Source organism: Cibotium barometz, chromosome 35 (assembly GCF_041138505.1).
Source record: "Cibotium barometz isolate CiBa-2024 chromosome 35, ASM4113850v1, whole genome shotgun sequence".
NCBI classification, from domain to species: Eukaryota; Viridiplantae; Streptophyta; class Polypodiopsida; order Cyatheales; family Cibotiaceae; genus Cibotium; species Cibotium barometz.
In genome coordinates, this window is record NC_141080.1 from 14,756,690 (window position 1) to 14,783,374 (window position 26,685).

General features: G+C 46.5%; 1 protein-coding gene across 3 annotated transcripts in view; it reads left to right on the forward strand.

Moving 5' to 3' along the window:
- Positions 1-26,685, forward strand: part of ARC3 (GTP binding protein) — a 159,505-nt gene that overhangs the window by 97,295 nt on the left and 35,525 nt on the right. For all 3 annotated transcript variants that reach the window (XM_086774615.1, XM_086774617.1, XM_086774618.1), the window contains 5 exons: positions 7,791-7,839; positions 18,284-18,396; positions 18,571-18,642; positions 19,812-19,922; positions 20,026-20,207. In XM_086774615.1, coding sequence (XP_086630741.1) covers positions 7,791-7,839; positions 18,284-18,396; positions 18,571-18,642; positions 19,812-19,922; positions 20,026-20,207 — 527 coding nt within the window. The remainder of the gene's footprint in view (positions 1-7,790; positions 7,840-18,283; positions 18,397-18,570; positions 18,643-19,811; positions 19,923-20,025; positions 20,208-26,685) is intronic.

Below are 26,685 nucleotides of genomic sequence, written 5' to 3' on the forward strand. Positions count from 1 at the left end.
GTTTGAATCGGGACTCCAACCGGTTTACCAATCGGGCTTGGAGTTGTACCCAAACTACACTCTACAACAGCTCATTTCAGCTGCTTTGGCCACCGAGCAATTGGAGCAAAAGCTGAAGCAAAACTATAGAGATGGACATGCTCAAAAGGGGAAGGACAAGGCTGTCCCAAATCTGCATAAGGGCGGACAGCCACCTAAAAGGGACTCCAATGAAGTTAAGGGAGCTCCAAAAGCTGAAAGTACCTCAGAGAAGAAGCGTCCCAACAAAAGGCCTAACTATGGACTTACTCCGGAACAAAGGGTGCAATATATACGTGACGGTAAGTGCTTTTCTTGTGGTAGTAAAGATCACATGGTCCGGCAATGCCCAAAGAAAGCAGGCAAAGAGGATGCAAAGGAAACCAAGGTTAATGTGCATATGGTGCCCGATGTACAAGGGGGGACAGCCCATGATGCTTTGGATAGGATGGTATGCAAGGCATGGGGACAGCTCAAAGATCAGCCCGCATTATTTATGTTTGATGATTGTGCCACGGACAACTTCATAGCATTGGAAATGGCTAGAGCATTGGGCATTAGTGTGGGTGACATGGGACCGGAGATTGAGGCCGGAAGTGCATTTGTTGGCAAGAAAGTCAAGGTCACACCTCTTATTGGCAAGCTTCGCATGCATATTCAGGGATATTTGGACCATGAGAACTTCCTCATTGCACCATTAAATGGGTGTGACGTATTGCTTGGAAAGCCTTGGCACTCCCGTCTTGATCCTCGCAAGGCTTACAAGACCAACCGGATCACATTTATGCATAGGGGCAAAGAGCACGTTATTGATGCCGGTGTGGAAGGGAATTCTATCCCTATTGTATCCCACATACAAATAAATAAAGCCATGAGAAAGGGTCTTTGCTCGTACATGATTTTTGTTCGTGATAGAGTAGACCATGTTGATCATTCTCTTGATTCTCTCACATGTGATAGGCTGGAATTTTTGAAACAATATGAAGATTGCTTTACAGATTCACTTCCAGGGGAGCTACCACCACCACGGCCGGAGGATCATCGTATAGACCTTGTGCCTGGCAGTTCTCCACCAAATAGGCCGGCATACCGTGTGAGTGCATCACAGCAGGAGGAGATCATGAAGCAAGTCAATGAGCTCATGCAAAAAGGTTTGATCCGCCCTAGCTCTTCACCGTATTGCTCTCCCGTACTTCTAGTGCAGAAGAAGGATCTCTCTTATCGTATGTGTGTGGATTATCGGGCTCTAAATAAGCTAACCATCAAGAATAGGTTTCCTATTCCTCGCATTGATGATATTTTGGATAGATTGGATGGCTCGGCATATTTCAGCCGGATTGATTTGAAGAGTGGATATCATCAAATACGGGTAGTACCAGAGGATGTGCATAAGACCGCTTTCAGGACAGCATTTGGTTTGTATGAGTATCTTGTTATGCCTTTCGGTCTGACAAATGCTCCTGTCACTTTTAACCGTATGATGGACAGGATTTTTAGAGATCATCGATCTTTCACTGGAGTTTTCTTCGATGACATCTTGGTTCATTCCAAGAGTGAAGAAGAGCACAGAAAGCATTTGGCCATAGTCTTTGAAGAACTCCGAAAGCATAGACTTCACATCAATGCTAAGAAGAGTGAGTTCTTCCTCTCCGAAATTCATTATCTTGGGCATATTGTTTCTCAAGATGGCATACGAATGGATCCCGCCAAGATTGAGGCTATCAAGAATTGGCCTGAACTCAAGTCAGTGCATGAGGTTCGTAGTTTTCTTGGGTTATGCTCATACTATAGACGGTTCATATGGCATTTTGCTTTGATTGCTGCCCCTCTTCATCAGTTGACAAAGAAGAAAGTGCCTTTTCAGTGGACTTCATTGGAAAGCAAAGCTTTCTATTCATTAAAGGATGCAATCATATCTGGGCCCGTGTTGATCATTCGTGACTTGCACAAGCCATTCTTTGTGGAATGTGATGCATGTGGAGATTGTTTAGGTGCTGTCCTAAACCAGGAAGGACACCCCGTGGCATTTGAGAGCCGCCGTTTGCGTGATACGGAGCTTTCTTTGGGGATCTATGAGAAGGAGCTATTGGCAGTGGTTCATGCATTGACCATATGGAAGCACTATCTTCTGGGTGCAGAGTTTATGGTGAAGACCGACAACCAAAGTTTACGGTATTTTCTCACACAAACTAAGCTCTCAGAGAAGCATATGCGGATGGCAAATTTCCTCTCTATGTTTCATTTTCAGATTGTGCATACACCGGGAAAGAAGAATGTGGTGGCCGATGCATTGTCTCGAAGGCCGTATGTAGCTTCTATCTCTATTGCCTCTCATGGAGACTTGTCGTCTATGCAAAATAAGTACCATATAGATGCTGATTTTTCAGATTTATGGGCTGATTTGGTGGCTGGTCATACTCATGCATCATATGTGATCAAAGATGGGTATCTCCTTAAAGATAATTGCCTTTGTGTGCTCACAGATTTGAGGCAAAAAGTGTTGGAAGAATGCCATGCTCCACCGTATGCAGGACATAGAGGCATTCTACCTACTACTCATATGGTTGAACGCTACTTCTTTTGGCCAGGGATGAGGAAGGACATTGAGGCTTATGTATGTGCTTGCCTTACTTGCCAAAAGGTCAAGTTTGATCGTCACAAGTCTCCTGGATTGCTTCTACCATTGCCTATTCCCTCGCAGCCATGGGAGAGTATAGCTATGGATTTCATCATGGATTTGCCTCGCACTCAGCAAGGTAATGATGCTATATGGACTATCGTTGACCGGTTTAGCAAGCAAGCTTATTTCTTGCCGGTCAAGAAGACGATCAAGGCAGATCATATGGCAAAAGTTTTCTTATCACAGGTATTCAAGCATCATGGTATGCCTAAATCTATTGTGGGTGACCGTGATCCTCGAACTACCAGTCTCTTCTGGAGAGCACTTTTTGACAATATGGGCACAAAGCTGAATTTTTCATCCGCTTTTCATCCTCAATCCGATGGTCAAAGTGAAGCAGCAAATTCAGCCGTATTGGACCTTCTCAAATGCTATGTGGCTGATCAAAAGACTTTGTGGGAAAAGTATTTGCCACTTGTGGAGTTTGCATACAATAACACGGTGCATGCTTCTACTGGGAAGGCTCCCTTTGAGATAGTTTATGGCAAAGTGGTATTGCCTCCCATCCTACGTACTAAGGATGAGATTTTTGCTGCTGATGACTTTGTCAGGGACTTGGATGTTGCCTTTGCACAGGTTCGGACAGCCATAGCCCGTTCTCAAGAGAAGCATAAGAAGGCTGCAGACAAGCATAGAAAGCATTTGGATGTCAAGGTAAATGATTGGGTATTGCTGAAATTCGAAAAAGCTAGACTCCGTAAGAGATCTGGTAAGGAGGGCATGTTTCCCAAGCTCTCATCCAGGTATTATGGGCCTTTCAAGGTCATTGAGCAGATCAATGAAGTTGCTTTTCGTTTAGCATTGCCATCCCATTGGAAGATACATAATGCTTTCCATGTTAGCCTCTTACGAAAGTATGTGGGTCCGGAACCAAGTCTTCCTATCATTGAGGATCCACCACAAGTGGATGAGTTGGAAGAGATTTTGCAACCGGAGCAGATTGTCTTCCATAAAGAGCGTAAGCTACCTGCAGGCAAGCTTGTGAGACGCTATTTGGTGAAGTTCAAGAACTATCTCCCCATTGATGCTAAGTGGGTTGATGAGGACTACTTCAAAGATTATCCGCAGCTTCTCCATCACTATTTGGAAGCTTTTCAGTTGCGGACAACTGTTTAGAAGACGGGGAGATGTCACCATTGAGCTATCTAGTGGTCCTCTTATCTTCTTGTGTGAGCTTTGGGCTCTGGATGAGCATACTCCGTAGTGGTGCTCCATCGCTAGGACTGGCACGGCGTGATTCGTAGTGCCAGGGACGGGTGGATTGCACACGGTGTATGTTTCTGGATTACCACCGCTAGGACTGGCACGGCGTGATCCGTAGTGCCAGGGACGGGTGGATTGTACACTGTGTGTGTACCTGGAATTGACTTTCCGGTGGGCCTGCTTGTGCCCGGAAATGTCAAGTATTGTGCAAGTACATGAACGGAGATTATCCTTTAACAATGTTGCATTGTGCACTCATGTTTGCCTGCCTTTGAAATGTTTTCGCGTGAACTGGTTTCGTTTGCATGCCTGACTTGTGTGTCTAGCTCAGGGGTCGGGGACGCCCTCCCGTGAGCCGTGGAATGCCTTGTCTTCTGACAGGTTTTGTGGCGTGTGAACAGGTGGGAAATCCTTATTTTAATAAGAGTTTTAAGTTATAAGCCTTATAACTTACAGGTTTCATACTTCATTAAAAGTAGGTGGACACTTTATAAGTGTGGGCACCCTCTTTTGGCCTGGGCACCCTTTTATAGCATGTGGGGTGGGGGTTGGCCACCTACCCCACCTACCACACCCAATCCTTTGCATGGGAGGAAGGCGCCTCACTTCCAGCCCTCTTCCTTGCATTCGTGAGGAGAAAAACAGGGCTGCCTGCTGGGATTTTGAGAAAACAGGCTGTACAGCAGCTGGAGCACTCATTATTCTCATGAAACAGGTCGGAGCTCCCACTCCTACTATTGTTTGAGGACTGAACCACACAGCAGGTACAGCAGGTATATTATCCTCATTTCTTGCTGATTCTGGTCGTACAGTAGGTACAGCAGGTACAGGAAGTACAATATCATCAGTACCTGTTGATTCTGGCCGTACAGCATCTTTGGAACCCTTTTCCCATGGACTGAATGGTACAGCTTCTCTCTTTTCACTTCCATGCGTGGATTCAGGTCTGGACAGCTCTCTTTTTCTCTCACGTGTGTACTCAAAACAGATAGCAGGTGCCCTCTTCATTTCCCCATGTGATTCAGGTCAGTACAAGCATTCTCGTGTGATTCAGACCAGCAACAGGTCTCTTCACTCCCACGTGTGTTTCAGGTCAGGCCAGTGGGGTTCTCCGCGTGGATTTAGGTCATACGCATTCCCTACAAGTGGCCCAGGTTGTTTCACTCTTCCTACTGGCTGTACGGTGGCTCTAGAAGATTTTCATTGTGAAGAACGAGGAATTCTCCTGCTCTCCTATGTCTGGACTCCTCTTCCATTCAAAAAAAATATCCTCATTTCTTGCTGATTCTGGTCGTACAGTAGGTACAGCAGGTACAGGAAGTACAATATCATCAGTACCTGTTGATTCTGGCCGTACAGCATCTTTGGAACCCTTTTCCCATGGACTGAATGGTACAGCTTCTCTCTTTTCACTTCCATGCGTGGATTCAGGTCTGGACAGCTCTCTTTTTCTCTCACGTGTGTACTCAAAACAGCTAGCAGGTGCCCTCTTCATTTCCCCATGTGATTCAGGTCAGTACAAGCATTCTCGTGTGATTCAGACCAGCAACAGGTCTCTTCACTCCCACGTGTGATTCAGGTCAGGCCAGTGGGGTTCTCCACGTGGATTTAGGTCATACGCATTCCCTACAAGTGGCCCAGGTTGTTTCACTCTTCCTACTGGCTGTACGGTGGCTCCAGAAGATTTTCATCGCGAAGAACGAGGAATTCTCCTGCTCTCCTATGTCTGGACTCCTCTTCCATTCACCGAGTCAACTCCGTGAGGGTGCCCCATCGTTAGGACTGGCACGGCGTGATCCGTAGTGCCAGGGACGGGTGGATTGCACGCGGAGTGTGACTCTGGAAGGTGCTATGGACGGGGCAGCCCTTGGTGACTGCAGACTCGGCATCAACAAACATATTCGGGTTTGATACTTTGTTTTTCATTGTGCATTGCTTATTGGAAATCTGGCCTTGGGCCCGTGTACTTGTAACAAATTCTCCCAAGTAATAATATCATTTCTTGGGGGGGGGCCGGCCGTTCCGGCCTCAGTGTGGTGTCATCTATCTATGCTCAGAGTTGTTAATTACTTTTTGCTATTTTGTCTTGTGCTATTGTCTTTTAAGAGTGTATATTAAAGTGCTAATTGGAGGAGTGAGTCCAGGAAGGGGTGACCCCTGCTTGGGTCTCGTTTCAGTATGCTAGCACGTGGATTCAACATGAGAGGTTTTATAGATACATTCTCAAAGGTCAATTGAGATAATAGTATTTATGTAGGGGATATTTTCATGTAATTTTGATCAAAATTTTTAAGTAGAGGTCATTGGATAGGTCCAAGATTAACAAGTAAGGGCCTTTCAAAGGAGGTGATTTATAGAGTTTTCAATTCCTTGAGGCCAAAGGCAAGTTGGAACCAAGGAGGATGGACACATGGTTTGGGAAAGGACAAAATTTTCACATAGAAAGGTTGATGTTGGAAGATTCTTCCTTAAATGGTTGACAATCAAGGGTCTCCATACAAAGGCTTTTGAAAGAAAGTTGTGGACATGGTGACACCATACCTTCCCTAGTAAAGACACCTCTACCTTAATTCAATTGAAAGCACTAGTTGGCAGCCTTCAATAAAGGAATACGGAAACACTCTCATTTTTTCAAATCTACAAAGAAATATCAAACAAAGAATCAGCACGAGTCTGAGGGACTGTATCATATTGTGGTGGAAGTTGTGTCTTATGGTATGTGTACTATGTGAGACTTAAATTTCTAAGTAGGATATAGGCATTAGGTGTGCGACCTTGTATATGTATTCAATTATGTTTTTTGCTATGGCGAGAGAAGTTTTGAATAATGTGGACTTAAAGCCCACAAACAAGGTCCTTTCTGTAATTTTAGGGTATGGGAAAAGGGTTGGGAAATACTGGAAAATGGGGGAGATCTTATCAGAAAGAGGGTACTGAGAGATATAGTGGACCATCAAAATCTGAGAAAGAAGTGGGAAGTTAAGAGTTAGGAATATATATATATTTTTTTGGGGATATTAGATCAATTTAAACTAATTTTGTATTGTGTTAGCCCGAATCGTCAAAGGAACTTCGTCAACATACACCTCAAGTGTAGTTAAAAGCTAAGATCAATGTCTACATCATGAATAAGAGGAGGGACATGACATTAGGAGAAATAATTTTGGAATTAATAATGATCTGCCATTGAATGAGAAGCGGCTGCTATGAAAAAGAAGTAACCAATTCCCTCCTGGAACTTCTTGACCTCTTCTTGTTAGAGTGTCCAATTTGCGAAAGTTTGTAGAGAACTTATGTGTGTTGATTGAACAGTCTATTAAGAAGAACTTGCCCCCCTTAAAACACAACTGTTTTCAGACATCCCACAAGAAGAAGAGAAAAGCCTGAATTGGGTGTGGTATTGTGGGAAAAAAGCAGTTAAATTAGCCATGGCTTTTTTTAAAATAGCAATGCCACCTAGATATTATGAGTGGTTTATGCATGATCCACTCACATTTTTTATGAGTGGTATATGCATTGGGCTCCTAATCTAGAGGTCTTGGGTTTGAGCTCCATCCCATGCACTTCAATGTGGTCAAATGGATGATACATGGTCCAATGGCTTAGGCCCGCCAAGGCATTCGGTGGCCACCCTACCCCTGGAGGCATTAGGAGTGACACGATGGGGCAGCGTTTTAGCCGAGGATAATGGTTGGGTGGATGTTGTGAAGCCAGCCTAAACAATCTTGTTTACACCTTTCATGAGAAAGTTTTTTCGGGACATATGTACTATTGTTATATGGATTGGTTCTTACTTTGTTGAAGATGTATGTTGATTTTCTAACAACCTATGCAACATGTTTTCTTTCTTTTTGTTTTCTGCTTTGATAGCTTCCTCCTCTACTTGCAGATAGAGGTGCTTGCTGGGAGCTTATTGGAACACATTGATCTGTGCTTTGGTGAGTAAAGTACGATAGTGTTTTTTTCTTACATATATATATATTTTTCGAGAGATTTAAACACACACCCACACACCCATAAGCGGGCCCTCCCCCTGGTTCGACCTTTGACCTATGCAACAAGATGCCAAAGGTCTGAAGCTCGAACCGCCTGACTACACTGCAGGAGCAAACAGTGCGATAGTGTTCTTTGAATGTTAGTGAAATGGAACTTGCTACCCTGTATGCTTTGCAAATTCTTTTGAATTTTTTTGCCCAAGTTGCGATCAGCTAGTATATGCTAATTCTCTCTACCCAAAGTGGTGCATTTGCCCAACTAGCTACCCTTTGTATGTGTGTATTTTCACGCTTGTATGCTTTTACTCTTAAGTGTTAGCCTTCATCATGGCTGAGTCTCATCCTTTACCTCAAAGGAAGTGATAAAATCTTACTATGGTGTTTTCCCAGAAGCTTTCTCTTCTCATATCTTGATGCATGAACCTACATTTATGCTTGGGGCGCAGGGGATGTGAAAGGAAGAGGGGGTGGGGGGTGGGGGGTGGGGAGGGGGGGTGTAGGTAGTCTATTCTATGCATGATGGAGTTGATGACTTGAAGCTTTGTGAGTAGACTCTCTTGGAGTCGAGTGCATGCTTTGGTTTTTGTTAATTTTGGGAAATAATATGATCTTTCCATTGTTGAAAAAGAAAAAATAAATAGCAAATCAGCATGGAGTGGAAATGGACAAGTTTGGAGCTATGTGCGGGGTAGTCTAAGCATGTGTAGACCAGCTTAGCCTAGGGGTCTAGGGGTGGGCATTTTTTAGCCCAATATGAACACATGAAGTGTCTTTTATTACACTTTTAAGGGCTTGCAAATGGCTGGCCGACTTAGTTTAGTTGGGGCTATTTCCTATAAATAGGCCCCTAATCCCCTCATTGCTCATCATCTTCCATTCAACCCCTAGAGCAACAAACACAAGCCCACAAGCCATAGTCGTCAAAATCTCCCAACCAAATAAAAACGGCAACTCTTGTACATTTTGAAAACGAAAACGGATCGTAATGCCATACCATCATGGTACATCATAGGATTAGTTGCTTTCCATAGACAGGGACATAGACATGAGCAAAATTAAGTTGATGATGCCCAAGGTTGCAACGTGAAAGAAAGTTGGTTGGACACACCATAATGTCAATGGTGTATGCTTGGACTAAGTGGGGGTGCTGCATATGATCTCAGAAGGCCAAACTTAATGTGGGCTTTCATTCTTATTGATGTGGCCTTTTCAAATTTGCAACCAACACCTGCGTGCTACTGTTGTTGTCAATGGTGTTGACAAGCGTTGATTGGCAAGTCGGGACAAACATTTCAACGGGGTTGGCAACAGCTTCTCTTAGCCAAAAATGTGAATAGGGTTAGTACCTTGCGAACGCCGAGTTTTTAACCATCCCACAAGCACCCTACAGTAGCCTAATCAGTGGGGAGGGACGCATGGTAGGTTGCGATTCCTTTTTTGTTAGCAGATCTCAGTCATTGTAGTGTTGGAATTAGAAAGTTGTAAATGCACAGAGGGTACAAGTAAGCTAACTTTGCATTTTTCAACCATGTCCTCTCATACTATCAATAATGTAGATACTTTGCAAGGGGACAAAAGGAAAGGAGAAGAGAGAAAAGGGGTGGGGCGGGCAGGGGGGGGGGGGGGGGGGGGGGGGGGGGGGGGGGGGGGGGGGGCAATGTTATGGCCCTTGCACATCATGCACGCGGCACGACTCATGTGAACGTCTTTGTATATTGGAGCAATATACAGTTCCTGTGAATCAAAGAAGTCCAGAGAACATAGAAGCTAGTCTTCAATCTCCACCATGGAGCACATGTTGCTGTCTAGGTGCGGGTCTGGCGGCAAAGAAGATCTTCAGAATTCCACCAAAACCAAGGTACAGATGGTATAACTGATGCAGATGACCTCACCTTGGCATAGCTAGCACATATGAGGGAGTGCATGCCGGAGATTAGGGCAGCCAGAGAAAAAGGGAAGCTAGCATTTTACAGAGGAGGCAGAGTGGTGATACTAGAGAGACGCACCAGAGGAGGCAGAGTGGTGATACTAGAGAGACGCACCACCTGACGGTGCGAGACCTATGGGACCAGTCTGAGACTTGCAGTATGGAACTGCAACGGAGCATTGAGACTGGATGTGGGGGCCTTTGAGGACAGCTTCAGAGATAGGGAAATCATCTTCTACTCGGAGACACATCAGGCCCCACCAGGCAGCACATTATCGAGAGTGGCGGGATACAGATGGGAGATGACTTGTAGACAGGAGGCCCGTTCGAAGCATGGTGGTTGCGAGTCAGTTCTTTTTAGAGAGGAGCTTCAGCCACTCATCCATGTTATGCGCCGTGATGAGAGCGCGAGGTACATGTGGGTCAGAGTGAGGGCAGATGAGGGTAGACCCCTATACATTGCTATATGTTACTTTCCACCCAGCACATCTCATTATGCAGCGCCCAAGGGGCAATCTCCATATATGATTCTAGATGAGGACATATGGGAGTTCTCCAGGGAGGGAGATGTTATCATACTTGGGGACTTTAATGCTCGAACGGCTCAGTACCAGACCTCCTTCTTTGACACTTCGGAGGAGATGTTGAGAGAGAGAGATGTGGAGGAGATGTGTTTGACTCGGAGATCACAGGATGAGGTGGAGTGTACTGAGTATGGGAGATACCTCTTGGAGATGGGGACTGCACATGGGCTGGCCATTTTAAATGGCCTAGAGAGGTATCCACTTGCCAGTGGCTTTACTTGCTTTCCACACAGACATGGGGCCAGCACAGTGGATTATGTTCTAGCCTCGCCAACCTTCATCCCGAGTATCTTGGATTTTGCGATTGGCCCTAGGCCCATCGGAGTTACGGTGGATCATGCACTTCGCTCCTTTACGGTGGATTTCCACTACAGTACCCGCCAGGTTGGGCAGTCCTCCTATCACCCGAGATATACCTTCTGTAGAGAGACTAATGGAGTATACACTGCAGAGATCTACAGCTTGTTGAGTGCAGAGGATCCACAGAGGCCATTAGCAGAGCTCACACAGATCCTGACAGAGGCTTTACATACAGCTGCAGCGACGGCCTTCCCACACACGCAGCCCACAGTACGACCACATCCTGGGAGCATGCCCCAGAATAGTTGGTATGATGATGACTGTAGGGAGCTCAGAGCCCGGCTAGAGAGAGAGGTGGCCACAGGTGTTACTATATATAGACAGTCACGCATCATCTTCCGATCCCTCATTCGGCGGAAGAAGAGAGCATTCTTAGCTCGGCTAGAGAGAATCGATCAGTTGTTTTTGAGTCAAGATTCTGGGGAGGCCTGGAGATTGCTTAGAGAGCACCCCCCGCCTCCGGCCATTACCTCTCCAGATACATGGGGCGAGTATGCAGCCTCCCTCTACACAGTACCATGGCAGCCACCACTACCGAACCCTCCAGAGCCTTCTCCACCTACTTCTACCTGACTAGAGGATATGCAGCACTAGGAGGTCTAGAGAGGATGTGCTCACAGGTACAGTTTGAGGAGCCACGCACTAAGCTGTGGCTTTTTGACACGCTGGTCACATCGGCTATGCTATATGGAGTACAGATCTGGGGGCCTAGCCTAGATCGTCACAGTGGATCAGGACGCACATACGATGGATGGAGATCGATGGAGAGACCACTTGTGTCCATGATCTCCAGGATGATTTGGGCTAAGGCCTCGGTACCCCATGAGATTATTAGAGCGGAGATGGGAGCACCACCGATCGTAGTCGAGGCTCTTGCCAGATCAGTGTCCTTCATTCATAGCACTTGGGAGCTTCCCCGACACCGGTATGCACGACTTGCTTTTGAGTCCTCTCATTAGCTAGCCATGGAGGGAGACACTTCATGTTGGTATGCGCAAATAGCATCCTGGTTTGACCTCCACGGGTTCAGTTTAGACAGACTTCCACCCTTCCAGTACTCTCTGGAGGCACCCTCTCTCACCTTGACACATTCTGAGATTAGTAGAGTCATCAGACAAGACCTCATTCAGTTGGACACTAGGAGGACATGGCTAGAGCCCTCACAGGAGTTGGGGACGAAGATGGCTTTCTATAGAGACCATCTTCTCCGCACCACTGAGGATGGCTTTATACTTAGACCGAGCTACATGGATACCCATCTGTCTCATGGATTGAGGTGCGCCATTGGGCAGATCCGCACCTCTTCACATCAATTAGAGATAGAGACAGGCAGATTTAGAGGCATACCTCCAGGGGACAGGATTTGTCAGATTTGTTGGATAGAGCCAGAGATGGAGGAGCACTACATCTGTCGCTGCACAGCATATTATGAGATTCGAGGGCGCTACCATTGCCTTTTCAGAGAGGGATTTGGACCACTGGCTAGAGTCATGGACTATTGTGATCAGTGATGCTTGGGTTTTTATCTCGTGGAAAGAGAGTCCATTATCAGGAGCAGACGCCCGACTGGCAGGGAGTCCACACAGAGACAGATTACTGACTTCTTTAGAGGGACTACCTGGGAGGACACACAGCCGACAGCCCAGCAGTGGGCACCCCGTGGGACTCTAGTTGAGAGAGCTATCCAGTTGGGCAGATCTAGACGCCCGAGGGTTCGCGGATCCTCACATCGGAGACGGTGCCTGCACCGGAGGATTCAGAGCATCATTGCGAGGCATCGGGCTCGTCCGACCAGGCATCTCTCTATGGCAGATATCCAGGCCATGCGGCAGAGACCCATGCTAGAGCTCGTAGGATGATTATGACTCCAGCCATATACTGTTGTACTCATTGTCACTTTTGTACTCCCCCATATTCATGTATTTAGGTATCCATGTACTCATGTACCCCATTTTGACTAGTAGCATTAGCTTCCCCCCTACTGATGTATTGTGCGGCTATCTCTTTTCTTTTCCAGACAGCGTATCAGATGTCACATGGTTGTAACTTTGGTCTCATAGGTCACTTTGGCCTTTTGAAGACGTTAATATAACATTTCATTTCATTTCTCTCTCCTCCGTGCCTGTGGGAAGGACTGCAGAGTAATCTGGAGGAATGGCTCTGAGTCTCCAAGAGAAACTCGAGGCCCTCGAGACGGTAATGAAGGCACTAATCAAGGAGAACAAGAAGACATCTGATTCCAAGCTCAATGAGGTGGAGAACAAACTACACCGGCACATCATGGCTCTCGAAGCACGGGTCACGGACCTTGAACAAGAGAACACGGCACTCAAGGAGGAGGTGAGTGCATTGAAAGTGGAACTGGTAGCCATCAAGAATACTGAGATGGAAGAAGGGAGATCAATGAAAACACTCTCACGGCCATCAAAGAAGAGATCTCCAATAAGATCACAAAGGACATGGAGGGAAAACTCGAAGCCAAGCAGTTAGGATGGGTTGAGGTGGTGAAGAAGAACATCCGTAAAGAAGTGAGGGAGGAGACTCACAGGGAAGAACACCAAATCATTCACACCACCATTGAGGAGGAGAAGATGAGGCATGCCCGCCGCCTCAACATTCGAGTCACAGGTATAGCCGAGACACCCGACTCCACTCCCGAGAAAGATGGACAGCTTCTATGCATGAACCTCGGCTACAGGGAAGAGGACCCTCTCCCCTTCACCAAAGCATGGAGAGCCGGGAAAGACTCAACACGCAAGCGAGCCCTCATCCTACAGTTTGCAGGAGAGACGGAGAGGGTCACCTTCATGAGGAAGAGGATCATACTACGAGGTTTAGAGGGAGCTCCTATTTTCTTGGATGATCTCACGAGGATGCAGCTTGAGCATAGGAGAGCTTGCATGCCACGAGTCTTACACGCGAGGAGTGAAGGCAAGAAGGCCTTCTATCGAGATGATCGGGTCATCATTGATGGCCGGCCCATGGATTAGCGGTTTGGGCCTATGGGACACAGACTAGGCCACTGACAGAGATACACATGGTAGTATGGAACTGTAATGCTTCACTATGGGTGCAGCCTGGACGACTGGAGCATGTTATGGTGGGGAGAGACATCATACTGCTGACAGAGACACATCAGAGCCCAGAGAGAGGGCTACCTCGAGTAGAGGGATTCCAGTGGGAGTCAGCATACAGGAGGACCACATGCCAGGGTACCTTGAGAGGGTCGGGGGGAGCAGCAGTTCTATTCAGACGGGAGCTACAGGGGAGACTGAGAGTGGTAGCACAGGATCCAGAGGCCAGATACATGTGGATCAGCTTACAGCTCTCACAGGACAGGGTTATATACATAGCCCTATGTTACTTTCCTCCATCAGGATCCTCCTATGTCATTACAGAGGACATGCCACAGGAGGAGGAGATAGGAGCCTCGCCATACACTTGTTTGTCTGTCAGAGGAGATTTTGCATTATTCTACACTAGGGGAAGTATTTCTTACGGGCGACTTCAATGCCCACACACAGAGCAGACAGTGTGAGGTGTATGATTATGATGACATGGAGATCCTCCACCCTGTGGATCCAGAGGAGATACGGTCTAGTCGGGCATCAGAGGACACTGGACCAGACAGAGGACATTATGGAGACCACTTACTAGAGCTGGGAGCCAGGCATCGTCTCGTTATTTATAATGGGATGCTACAGTGGCCGGGATCAGGAGGGCTGACATGCTTCCCACATGGGGGTCATACACAGACCGGAGGCACGGTGGTAGACTACATTATGGGGTCTTTGGAGGCATCACAGCTTGTCACCTCATTCTCCATTCCACCTCGTTCTATTGGGGCAGATCATACATACTTGGCATTTTCACTAGCCGGATCACCAGTATCACCAGCCCCCCACATACCGACGCCACACACTACCATCTACTTCACACATGACATGGCAGACATATACACTGGCAGAGTAGAGGATGGGCTCCTACTCATGGATCCCCTGGCACCTATGGATACCATTACAGCCCAGCTGGCATCACTCCTACACACGGCTGCATTACAGAGCTTCCCACATCGTGTCCACTCAGGAGAGCCTACGAGATCTGGGACTATGCCCCAGAACAGATGGTATGATGACGAGTGCAGAGCCCTATACTCACGGCTCCGCATACAGAGAGCCTTGGGAGCCATCACAGAGGAGGAGTCGAGAAGAGAGATGAGGAGACTTACTCGCCGCAAAAGGCGGGCCTTCGCAGAGATACAGGAGCTAGAGATCTTTCATTTCTTCATGAGTAGAGATAGCCCTATCTCATGGCGGCACTTCAGAGAGCCCCGGACACCGACACCTATTGCAGACCCACAGACATGGCACACATATGCAGAGGGCCTATACCACGCCCCACAGCAGCCACCTATACCTTAGCCACAGGAGCCTCGACCTACCACAGCTAGCTTCTTTACCCACTGGATGGTAAAGGAAGCTATCTGCCGCCTACAGCATGGACGGGCCGCCGACCATATGGGCCTGCAGGGTGAGCATCTCATATATGCAGTAGATTCTTTGGCTCCTTTTCTTGCACACCTGTTTAATAGGGCACTAGTAGAGGGTTTGCCTGCGGAGCGGACGATGCACACCATTGTGCCGATTCACAAAACAGGGGATATGCTCGATCCGAGCAACTAGAGGTTGGTTATGGTTGGCCACGTGTTGGCCAAACTCTATGGTGCAGTGTTGGAGCAAGAGCTTAGCTTATATGCTGAGCGAGCAGCTTTACGCTCTTTAGGGCAGGCAGGCTTCAGGAGAGCTTTCTCTACCACTGACCATGTATTCACTTTGAGATGTATGATTGATCAGGCCAGAGTGAGGAAGAGAAAGCTTTATTGCTGCTTTGTGGATTTCGGCAAGGCATTTGACATAGTACCACGAGAGAGGCTCTTTCAGCGCTTGCAGTCTCTTGGCATACGAGCAGATATGACATGGGGCATCTATGCTCTATATGAGCAGGTTTTTGGGCGAGTCAGATGTCCAGGAGGTATGTCCGAGACTATTGCTAGCACCATTGCTCTGAAGCAAGGATGCCCACTTTCCCCCATGCTATTTGGGTTATACATTGATGAGGTGGCTGACTTCATTACACGGGGAGGCGGAGATGGAGTTGATTTAGCAGGTACCTCAGTACATATTATGCTTTATGCTGATGATATTGTATTAGTGTCTGAGTCTCTAGGAGGTCTACAGCAGCATCTACATGCACTCGATGATTTATGCACACAGAGGGGTCTTACTGTGAACCTTGAGAAAACCAAGGTTATGGTCTTTCATACATCGAGACAGACATTCACTCTCGCAGGATGCCAGGTGGAGGTGGTGACATCATACGTGTACCTAGGGGTTACCTTCTCTGTGGCAGCCACACGCTTCACCATGGGTTCAGCAGCCAGAGCTAGATTGACACGGGGATATGCAGCATTGGCTATGCTAGAGAGACAGTGCCACCAGGCGCATTTTCAGGAGGAGCCCTGGACGAAGGGGTGGCTATTTGACACATTAGTCACACCGGCACTGATGTATGGAGCAGCGGTATGGGCGCTAGGCCTTGCTACCCATTGGTGGACACAGATAGAGAGACCACAAGCCCTCATGATGGCACGCATGATACGCAACAAACCGTCAGTACCTCATGACATTATCCGAGCAGAGTTTGCTGCGCCTCCTATGATGGTAGAGGCCATATTCCAGACTATATGCTTGCTAGACAGATTTAGAGAGATGCCACAGGACAGATTGTCATACGGAGCTTTTGAGGCATCTAGACAGCTGGCTGAGGCAGGAGATAGAGGATCATGGTATGCAGAGGTCACACATTGGTTCTCACAGCATGGCCTAGACATGGATCATCTACCACCATTCCAGTATGACAGGGATGCACCACATATCCGTCTCTCTCCTAGTGAGAGGAAGAGAGTATTGAGACAAGACCTATGGCAGCTCTATACACGAGAGACATGGATATCGCCTACACAACCTCTTCCACCGAAGATGCTATACCACAGAGGTCACTTCATGAGTATCACTGATGATGGATTTATAGAGAGGCCTAGATACATGGAGGGCTTTTTACCACATGGCTCCTGAGTGGCTATTGGTTAGCTTAGAGTTTCATCACATCGATTGGAGATCGAGACTGGCAGAGCAGCATGGATCCCCGAGAGGGGAGAGAGAGATCCCATTTTGTTGAGAGAGCCACATTCCCTACGCCAGATCTTTGAGGCAACAGACCAGCGCATATTGGGGAGATTCATTCTAGACATACAATGTCACAGAGAGACATCATTACAGGCTCAGACAGCTCCAGAGGGGGGACGACAGACACAGATTACTACATTTTTTCAGAGATCCATCCCACTCCTAGCCCCTACACGGCAGGGAATTACTCTCCAGAGAGCAGAGACACTCAGAGCCCGCAGGAGACAGAGGACACCTGGCTTTCGGACATCACGCCTATACTAGAGAGAGATGACAGAGATCAGAGCTCAGTTTCACAGAGAGGGTGTGGAGCGACTGGCTTGCTTCAGAGCAGACCCAGGCATGTTCTTCAGGGAGCTGTGGACACCCCCTTCATTGATGTATACCATTTTATACCCCCAGTATGGTACAGGATGGAGCTAGCTAGGTTGCATATCATGATTGTATACTTCATGCATATAGCTTTGCATTCTCCTAGTAGTAGAGTTCCAATCCCTCCCCCACTCATTGTACTTATTGCACGCCCAGATTCAGCTTTTTAGTTTAGTACTTTTTCATTTTGTTGGGATGATAGAGGATACCCCATACAGGTACACCGATTTGATACAGGTACACCGATTTGTCTCATAGGCCGATTTCGGTATTTTGGAAGACGTTAATAAAATCTTTCTTTCTTTCTTTCTTTCTCTTTTAGTTCTTCCATGGGTCAGTATATCCATGGTACCATTGTATTACTTATGGTCCCATAGACCCTTGGGGTCTTCTGAAGATGTTAATATAGCTCTCTCACATGTTATCCATTAGGAGCTCCTGGTACCGTACTTTTCCTCATAGTTGTTTCAGTTTCAGTTAGTTGTTTAATTGTTTTTAGCTTTCCTTACACAGACATTGTATCAGATCCACCAACTGTTGTAACCTTTTTGGTCTCATAGGTCATTTTGGCCTTTTGAAGACGTTAATATATCATTTCATTTCATTTCATTTCTCTCTCTCTCTCTCTCTCTCTGTCTCTCTGTCTTTCACATGGACACATACACACACCCACTGGAGATGCCTCCAAACTTTTGCATTTACATTCAACATAGGAGGTTTTACATTCTCGTGAGTTCATAGACATGTAACATGCATGCACACAAGTGCAAGTGTACAAATACACATATAAGTAATATATGTACATAGTAACTAAAATGCATGACGCCATTGTCAAAACCTGTACTGCATTGGTGCATACATATCAACATTACTAAGAAAACTTTTTTCTGTATGGACAGTTTTTGAACATGATGCCTTGTTCGGGAGAGAGAGAGTCACGCTAATAGAAGCTTTGAGAATTGCTGATAACACAGTTCTATATGCCATCAAAGCTGTTTCAGATCTTTCTTTGGTAAGTCAGTTTGTCCTAAATCACAATATATATTGGCCCCTTGTCATGAAGGGAAAAAATAATTTTAATGTCTCAGGGTTGTCCATATGACATCAGGGTTTGTGGAAGTTGGAACTTGTCCACGTTTATCAGTGGTTTTAGTCCCATTTGATCATGTTTTTTGGTTGAAACCAGGGCGACCGAGTTAAAGTTTTTGATGCCCCGCCAGAAGGATTACGGGACATTGCCAGCACTGAAATCTTCTCTGTATGTTTCAGTCTGTTTTTGTTTGTGTAGTTTTTAAGTTTTTCCTTTGTGCATATGCTCGAATGTTTGTACATACTTGTGTGCTTACATGCGTACATCTACCTGCGAGCATGAATACATACATACATATGAGGATGCATGCATGCATGTATACACATGTATACATACATACGTATATAAATACATGCGAGCATGCATGCGCATGAATGCCTACATACATATGAGCATGGATGCATGCATGAATATACACACACACATATATATATATGTATATACACATATACATCTATATATGTATGTATGTATGTATATACACATATACATCTATATATATATATATATATATATATATATATGTATGTATGTATGTATGTACACATATACATCTATATATATGTATATATATATATATGTATATGTATATATATGTATATGTATGTACACATATACATCTATATATATGTATATATATATATATATGTATATGTATATATATGTATATGTATATATATATATATATATATATGTATATGTATGTATATGTATATATATATATATAGATGTATATGTATGTATGTATATATATATATATATATGTATGTATGTATATGTATATATATATATATAGATGTATATGTATGTATGTATATATATATATATATATATATATATATAAATAATGAGAGCATATACATACATACATACATATACGCACATATACATACATACATACATACATATATAAATACATGCGAGCATGCATGCGCATGAATGCATACATACATGCTTCATACATATACATGGATACGTGAATGCATGCATGGATACACGTGCATACATGTATGCATATACGTGCATACATTTGCATACGTACGTGGATGCATGCATGCATACACGTGCATACATGTATGCATACCCATTCATGCACTCAGATATGCATACATCTAATGCATACACATATGCATACATTGAAAACCTACCTACCTAGGAACCTACTTGGGTGCCTTTGTCTGTGTGTGTGTGCATGTATGGTTATGTGCTATGCTAATACGTGAACTATGTTCTCAAGCTAGATGTCAAACACACAAAGCTTCATTCCTATAAACAGTGCATTGGCATCCTCTGGTTTGTTTTTAAGAGCGCCTTGCTGTGTTGCAATAATATTGCAGATCCTTGGACGTGCAGGGAACGCATGGGTGGGTTTTGGAACAAGCTACAGTGTAAAATCTGCAGTACGGCGAGCTGCATTCGAGTCACCCTTTCTACAGGGTTTGATTCCAGTAAGTGCATGGTTATTTTTAAAGTTTTTAAGGATGAAAGGATTTAAGAATTATGAGGAGTGCTGGCTGGACAGCTATAACAATTGTTACCTTCAATGAACAGGGAGTGAAAGGACTTGTAGCATGCACTATTGCAAGTGCAGAAGAAAAGGGAAGAAAAGACCTTCAAGCTGCATTGCATGCTTTACGATGTACCATAGGTCCAAGAGCACAGCTAGTGTGTACAAGTGTTAAAGAGCCGACAATGAGACAAGGTGTCATTCTTGCAACGATCCTCTTGACAAGGTACAATGCAATGCTTGTAATTCTTTTGAACTTGATGCTTGCTTTGTGCTTTCTATTATCATTGGGATCAGAAGGTTGTCAAGGCTATGGAATGCCAAGTGATGAAGGTGTCTTATCGAAAGTGTTTGGCCCTCCTTTGGCTATCCCAGGAGCAATGCTGGTGCAGCGGTGGATTTTAAAGATTTTCTCCCTATGCCAATTCCCTTCACATAAAAATCCACACATTTCTGGCCCTCATTCTTGATGGCTCTCCTTGAATAGACAATGATAGTGCCCTTTAATCTCATAGTTTAGTGAATAGTGGAGTGAAGGATGCTTCTATGTCTGCACCTCTAGTGTACTACATGCCATCATTATCTGGAGCTGCCTATGTTTGTTCACCTTGTGGCCCATCTTTAAATGCAACGTAAGAGTTTCCCCATAGAAATCTTCAATGCATGCGATAAGTGAATCCCCAGGTATCCTGACATCTCTTTTTTTTTTTTTTTTTTTTGGTTGGGGGGGGGGGGGGGGGGGGGAGATCTAGAACATGTTTAAGTGGCACAATTCAGTTGTTTTCCGGGTCCCAAGAAAAAGAAGTGTCCTGGGTCGTGTGCTCTCTGATCTCCCCCCGTTCAGCCGGCGTCCTGCGCCCCCTCTGGCCATCTTTTCCGCTCCCCTTCGCCCATCCTGCCCTGCCCGCCCTCCCCCTCTCCCTCTTTGTGCTGGTCTGTGCCCCTCCCCTGCCTTCTTTTCCGCCCCCCTCGCCCGCCCAGCCCGCTTCCCCCCTCCCCCCCCCCTCTCCTCGCTTCTGCGCCGCCCTGCCCTGTTTCCCCCCTTTCCTCTGCGCCTGCCCGCCTCCCCTCCCCTGCCCACTTGCTGCCCCCCATTTCCCCTCTCTTCTTTGCGCCGCCCCACTTCCCTCTTTTCTGCCCCTCTTTGCTCTTCTCCCCCCCCTCTCTTTCTTTCCAGTTCCCCGCCTTCCCTCCTTTGTGTTTTCTCCCCATTTCTCCTTCTCCTCCCTCTTTCCGTACGTAGATTTTTTAGGTTCTTCGGGGCGTTTCCATCTTGGCACTTTTTGGCCTTCACCCTTAGGACTCCATGGCAGCCGCTCCGTCAACCGTGACTGAGGCCGCCGTTGCTTGCTTATCTTTTTCCGAAGCGGACCTTCAGATCCCTGCCACGACTGTTGCAGCCCCCGCCGAGCCTCTCCCAGCAGCCTTCCTCTCCGATGGATCCCCCCCCCCCCCCCCCCCCCCCCGGTGGACTCCCCAAAGCACTGGCGTGTAAACTCTTCTCTATACACAAGATCCCACTCTATACAACAACAGGCTTATGTGGGTTTATCACCTCTCTGATGAAGTGATACTTCACATCGCTTGCATTTTGCTTTACAATTTCGAAAGACACCTTGCAACCACCACGTAGGGCATGCTCTCATCAAGAACAGCCCCCGACCTGGAGCGGAGGCAGCCGGCGAGTTCTGTTCGCCGCTTGATTCACCGTTTCTTTGGGCCGGTTGAGATGACCATTGCCACCTCCCTGGTGAGGGCTCTCTTGCCAGAGTCCGCAGGTGGGCCCCCTAGGATCTTGGAGCAGCCTGTGGATTATTTTTTTTCGGGAAAAAGATCCTTCTATTAGTTAATGAAAAAACAGCCACAAAGGGCTAGATACAATTACGAAGGGCTAAATACAAACTTGTCTCATTAGGGCGGGAATCAAAAGATCAAAAGGGGAAGAGATACTTCACACTTCTCCTCCGGCTGGCCGCTCTGTGAGGAGAAGGCTGTCTCATGGGGGGGGGGGGGGGGGGGAATCAAATGATCAAAAGGGGAAGAGACACTTCACACTTCTCCTCCGGCTGGCCGCTCTGTGAGGAGCTGGTAAGTGTTTAGTATTCAAATGTTACATCAATAATAGCCATGAATCATGATGCAATGGGAGGTTAGTGCTTTATCATGACTACTTACAAAGTTTTATGTCCTTTCTATGACAGAAACTCCTTGCATTGCGAGTCCTCTCACAAGATTGCAGCTCTGGGCCTTGTGAGAGGAACTGGAGCACATGGGCTCTCTTCCACACAAAGAAGAGGAACAAATTGAGCAGTGCTGAATTAGAACTGTTGGTTTATTGTCATTGCAACCTCCGTCTAATTGAGCAACAAGGCAATCCAATCGAGCCGCGCCGAGTGAATGTCGACAAGATTGACATAGAGTTGGTGAAGGATGTACCGGATATTCCTCAGGAGGAGCGTGACATCTATGCTATGCTTTACGAGGAGTTGATGGCACCAGCTCGTATCACACGAGTGCATGCATCTAGAGATGGAGCTTCTACGAGTGCTACGGCTACAGAACCTGAGATTTATGGAGCTGAGGCAGAGTCTTCTTCCAGCACAGAGTCAGAGACATCAGAGGATGGAGATGACCATGAGGAGGAGTTGTCGTCTCCGTCTGAGGAGGATGACTCCTGAGTCCCGACTCCTGATTCTATTTTCTACTTTATTTTGTACTATGTACTGTGTGTCACATGTGACACGGATTGTGTTTGACTATTTACTATTGACTCTTGAGCTTACTTATGATGAGCATTTACCATTGAGACTCTGTGTCATGTGATTTTGTCTATTTAGTATTATCTATGATTGTTGATTCATGAATCATGATTGAAACCTGGAGGCTGCAGCCTGCAACCTTTGAAGTTAAAGTTTGGCATTTGAACTTTGTAGTTTGTACATATTCAGCATACACCATGGCTCATTCCTTTCTTGCATTGTTTTTATCTAGGATTGAAGTTTGAAACTTTGAGTTTGAAGTTTGAACATGGATGACTGCCTTGGCATATTGGCATTTGCTATCCCATGGGCCATGGGCCCATTATGCATAGATGATAGTACATACTTATTACTAAATCCTGATACATCATACAAGCATGCATATATTCAACATATTATCATTTTATCAATGCTATCAATGATCCCATATATTCTGGCATATAAATATCATATATGGTATTGATTTTTCACATGCCAAGATAGGAAAGTTTGAAACGCGTTTCAAACTTCTGGGAAAGGTTTGAAATGTTTCCAACGCGTTTTTTGAAACGTGTCGCTACTATGACCGTGACCCAATTGTAATCCTTAGTCCGGGATAAGTCAGGCACGAGCTACGTAGGTCATGCTCAGCCATAGCGAGTCAATCAGTCAGTCTAAGTCCCTTCACCCACTTAGAGAGACGCATTCATGCATATACAGTCAGTAGAAACCTTAGAGTTTGCATTAGAAAGCATTCTGCATATTGCACATCATTCATACATTGCATCTAGACCATGGCAAACACCCCTGATATCATCTAGTATTTATCCGGATATTTACTAGAAATTTTCTGGTAATTTTCCCATCATTTTCAGCATTTTATACCTATTTTATGCATTTAATGTGGACATGAGCAGTCGGCCAGCTCTATAGCCAGCCGACTGGCTCTTGTGGTCCATATAAATAGAGCCCTAGCATATTCAACCATTCATTCAATCATATTTCAGCACAAGCATTCAAGCGCTTGGCATCTTCAGCACAAGGAGCATGCCACCATCCCTCACCGTTTGTCTCCTACAGCCCTAGGCGCCTCAAACGCATCAGTTCAGCATTCAGCTAACAGTTCACCTTGCGTTTTCTGCATCCATACAGTTTCAGCATTCATCATCTCATCGTTTTGCTCCAGTCACTTGTTGGTGAAGGTAAAACGCAACATTTACAGCATTCATACTTAGTCTAGAACAGTCCCAAACAGCCCCTCTCAGCGCCTCACCTTGCATCCCCTTCTCATTCCATTGGGAAGAGTGCATAGGCTCGAGATTGTACATCTTTGGTGCTTCTACAACAGTGTACAGTTCAGCCCAACACTTGGTCTTCAGAGGTCTTGCGTTTGAATATCGTCAGTCTCTTTAAAGATAATAAAGTAAATATTATCTCGGTAACGAGATAGGGGGCCCTTCAGTGGGTAATTCGGGAACCCATACGGTGTACAGTTCTCATCTCTCTCTCTCATATCTCTTAAAAGTTTGAAGTCTTAAAGTGGATTGCTAAACTCGCGAAACTCAGGATACAAAACACGGTGTGAGTATTTGTGTGACAGGATCGTCCAATACGAATACTTCTGCTGCATGTTACACTGTTAGGTCTCTGTCTTGCACCTCTCAGGGGAACTGTCTGTGCGCGATCCAGTCTCCAAGGGACCTAGCAAGTCCTATGCTCAACACTCCCCATGATACATGAGGTCGGGCCCCCAACATGTGGCCACTGGGTAAACGGATCAAGGGGTTCCAGACCAATGGCTGCCGAATAGCAAGGTCAATGAGGCCTAGCTCCATAAGAAGTTCCGGATCAACCGTTGTACCTAGCTGAATGATCACTCTCGATGCCACCTTCCCCTTGGCAGGCCTCCCGTCACATTGTCGCCCCATAAGAAGTTCCAGACCAACCGTTGTACCTGGCCAATACAAGCTCGAGAGAAGGCCCAGCCCATAGTGATGTACCACATAGTGGCAGAAAAACCTAGTTCGCCACCACCACTCTACCTACAAGGGAGAGTCTCACAGAACTCCAGTATAAAAGCTTCTTTCGAATACTCAGAAGAAGAGGGGCGAGCTACTGCTCGGGAGAGATATCAACGCCCACCTGGCATCCAAGATAGCGAGCTGGAGTGCCCCTCAAGATCCGCTTGAAAGCCTCAATTGGGTGCCAAGTCAGGGCGGGTGCAGAGCCTACCCAAAAACCACACAACTTGTGCCAATTGATCAGTGGTCCTTATGCGTGACAAAAGATCTCGATCGCATCCATGAATCTCTAGAGATTCCCCACATCTCTTGAAAGGTAAGTTGTTGTGTCATCTGCAAACTCTTCTCCTAAGGGCGGAGGGGGAGACGCAACCCCTGAAGCCCGGTCTCTTGGATTGAGAGAAAACTACTCATGGCCTCGCCAACGAATAGGAAGAGGTAAGGTGCCAAAGGACAGCCCTGTCATGCCAAGTGGGGAAGGGGAAATCCATCGCCACGGGCTCCCTAAATGAGAACCTGGCCGTGCCAGGCCGAGTAGAGTCCTGAAACCCCACGAATCCACTCCATGGGGAATCCCATCCGGCTCATCGTGCCCTCCAGAAAGCTCCAATCCACCCTATCATAAGCTTTCTCAAAATCTAGTAGTAGCACTATGATGTCCTGCTGCCGCATCCTGGCCGACGTTGTCGCCTCCCAGAAGGTAAAGATGATGTCTAGGATGCTCCAATCCTAAACAAAGCCAATGTGAGTGTCATGAATCAAGTCAGGAGGAAAGGCTGAAGTCTCCTGCTGATGGTCATGGCCAAGATCTTATAGGCGGTCCCTAGAAGAGTGATGGGTCTCCACTGTCGGATATCCAATCTGCCACCACCCTCCTTAGGAATCAAATTTATCAAACCCTCTGAGAGCCTCCTTGGCATGGCACCTGTGAGCATAATCTCATTGAAGGCAACTCGAAGGCCACCTTCCATGGGATCCCACTGACGAAGAAAGAAAGAGACTGGAAGCCTGTCCGCCCCTGGGGATTTGCCTCTAGGTAGTGCCATCAACGCCTCTGCCAACTCCTCCGCAGTGAATGGAGTCAATAAGAAGGACCGAAGAGAGGGGGGCCACCTCTATCATGTCGCTAGAACCTCTCGCACGCATCCATCACCTGTGGGGATAATGGCGCACCAATGAGAAGAGATCAGAAGAAGTCAGTGAGCGATGGCTCTCACATGGGGGTAATCAGAAAAAATAGCTCCATCCCGGCCACGCAACCTGCGAATACCATCTCTCCTCCTGTGGGGGGCGGCTATCTCAAAAAAATCCCCTGACTTTGTCACCCGCCTGTGTCTAGAATGAAGCTCTGGCATGGTACCTATACTCCACCCGCCTCTCCTCAATGGATCTAATCTCCGTGCGGGCGGCAACAAGCAGACTCTCAATCCACGGGCTATCTGGAGAACTCTCCTGAAGCCGTTGTAAAGAGGCCAAACCCCTCCTCAGACTCCTCTCCTGCTCTCGAAATCCCTCCAATCTGCTCTGGGCTGCCTCCTGCAAAGAAACCGCTGATCTCCCGTAGGCCCACATCCAATGTGCATGCAACAGAGCTTGAGATAAAGTCTAGTCCCACCCATATTCGCCTCTAGGTAGTGCCATCAACGCCTCTGCCAACTCCTCTGCAGTGAATGGAGTCAATAAGAAGGACCGAAGAGAGGGGGGACCACCTCTCTCGTGTCGCCAGACCCTCTCGCACGCGTCCATCACCTATGGGGATAATGGCGCACCAATGAGAAGAGATCGGAAGAAGTCAGTGAGCAATGTCTGTCACATGGGGAGGATCAGAAAAAATAGCTCCATCCTGGCCACGCAACCTGTGAATACCATCTCTCCTCCTGTGGGGGCCGGCTATCTCAAAGAAATCCCCTGTGACTCTGTCACCCGCCTGGGTCTACAATGAAGC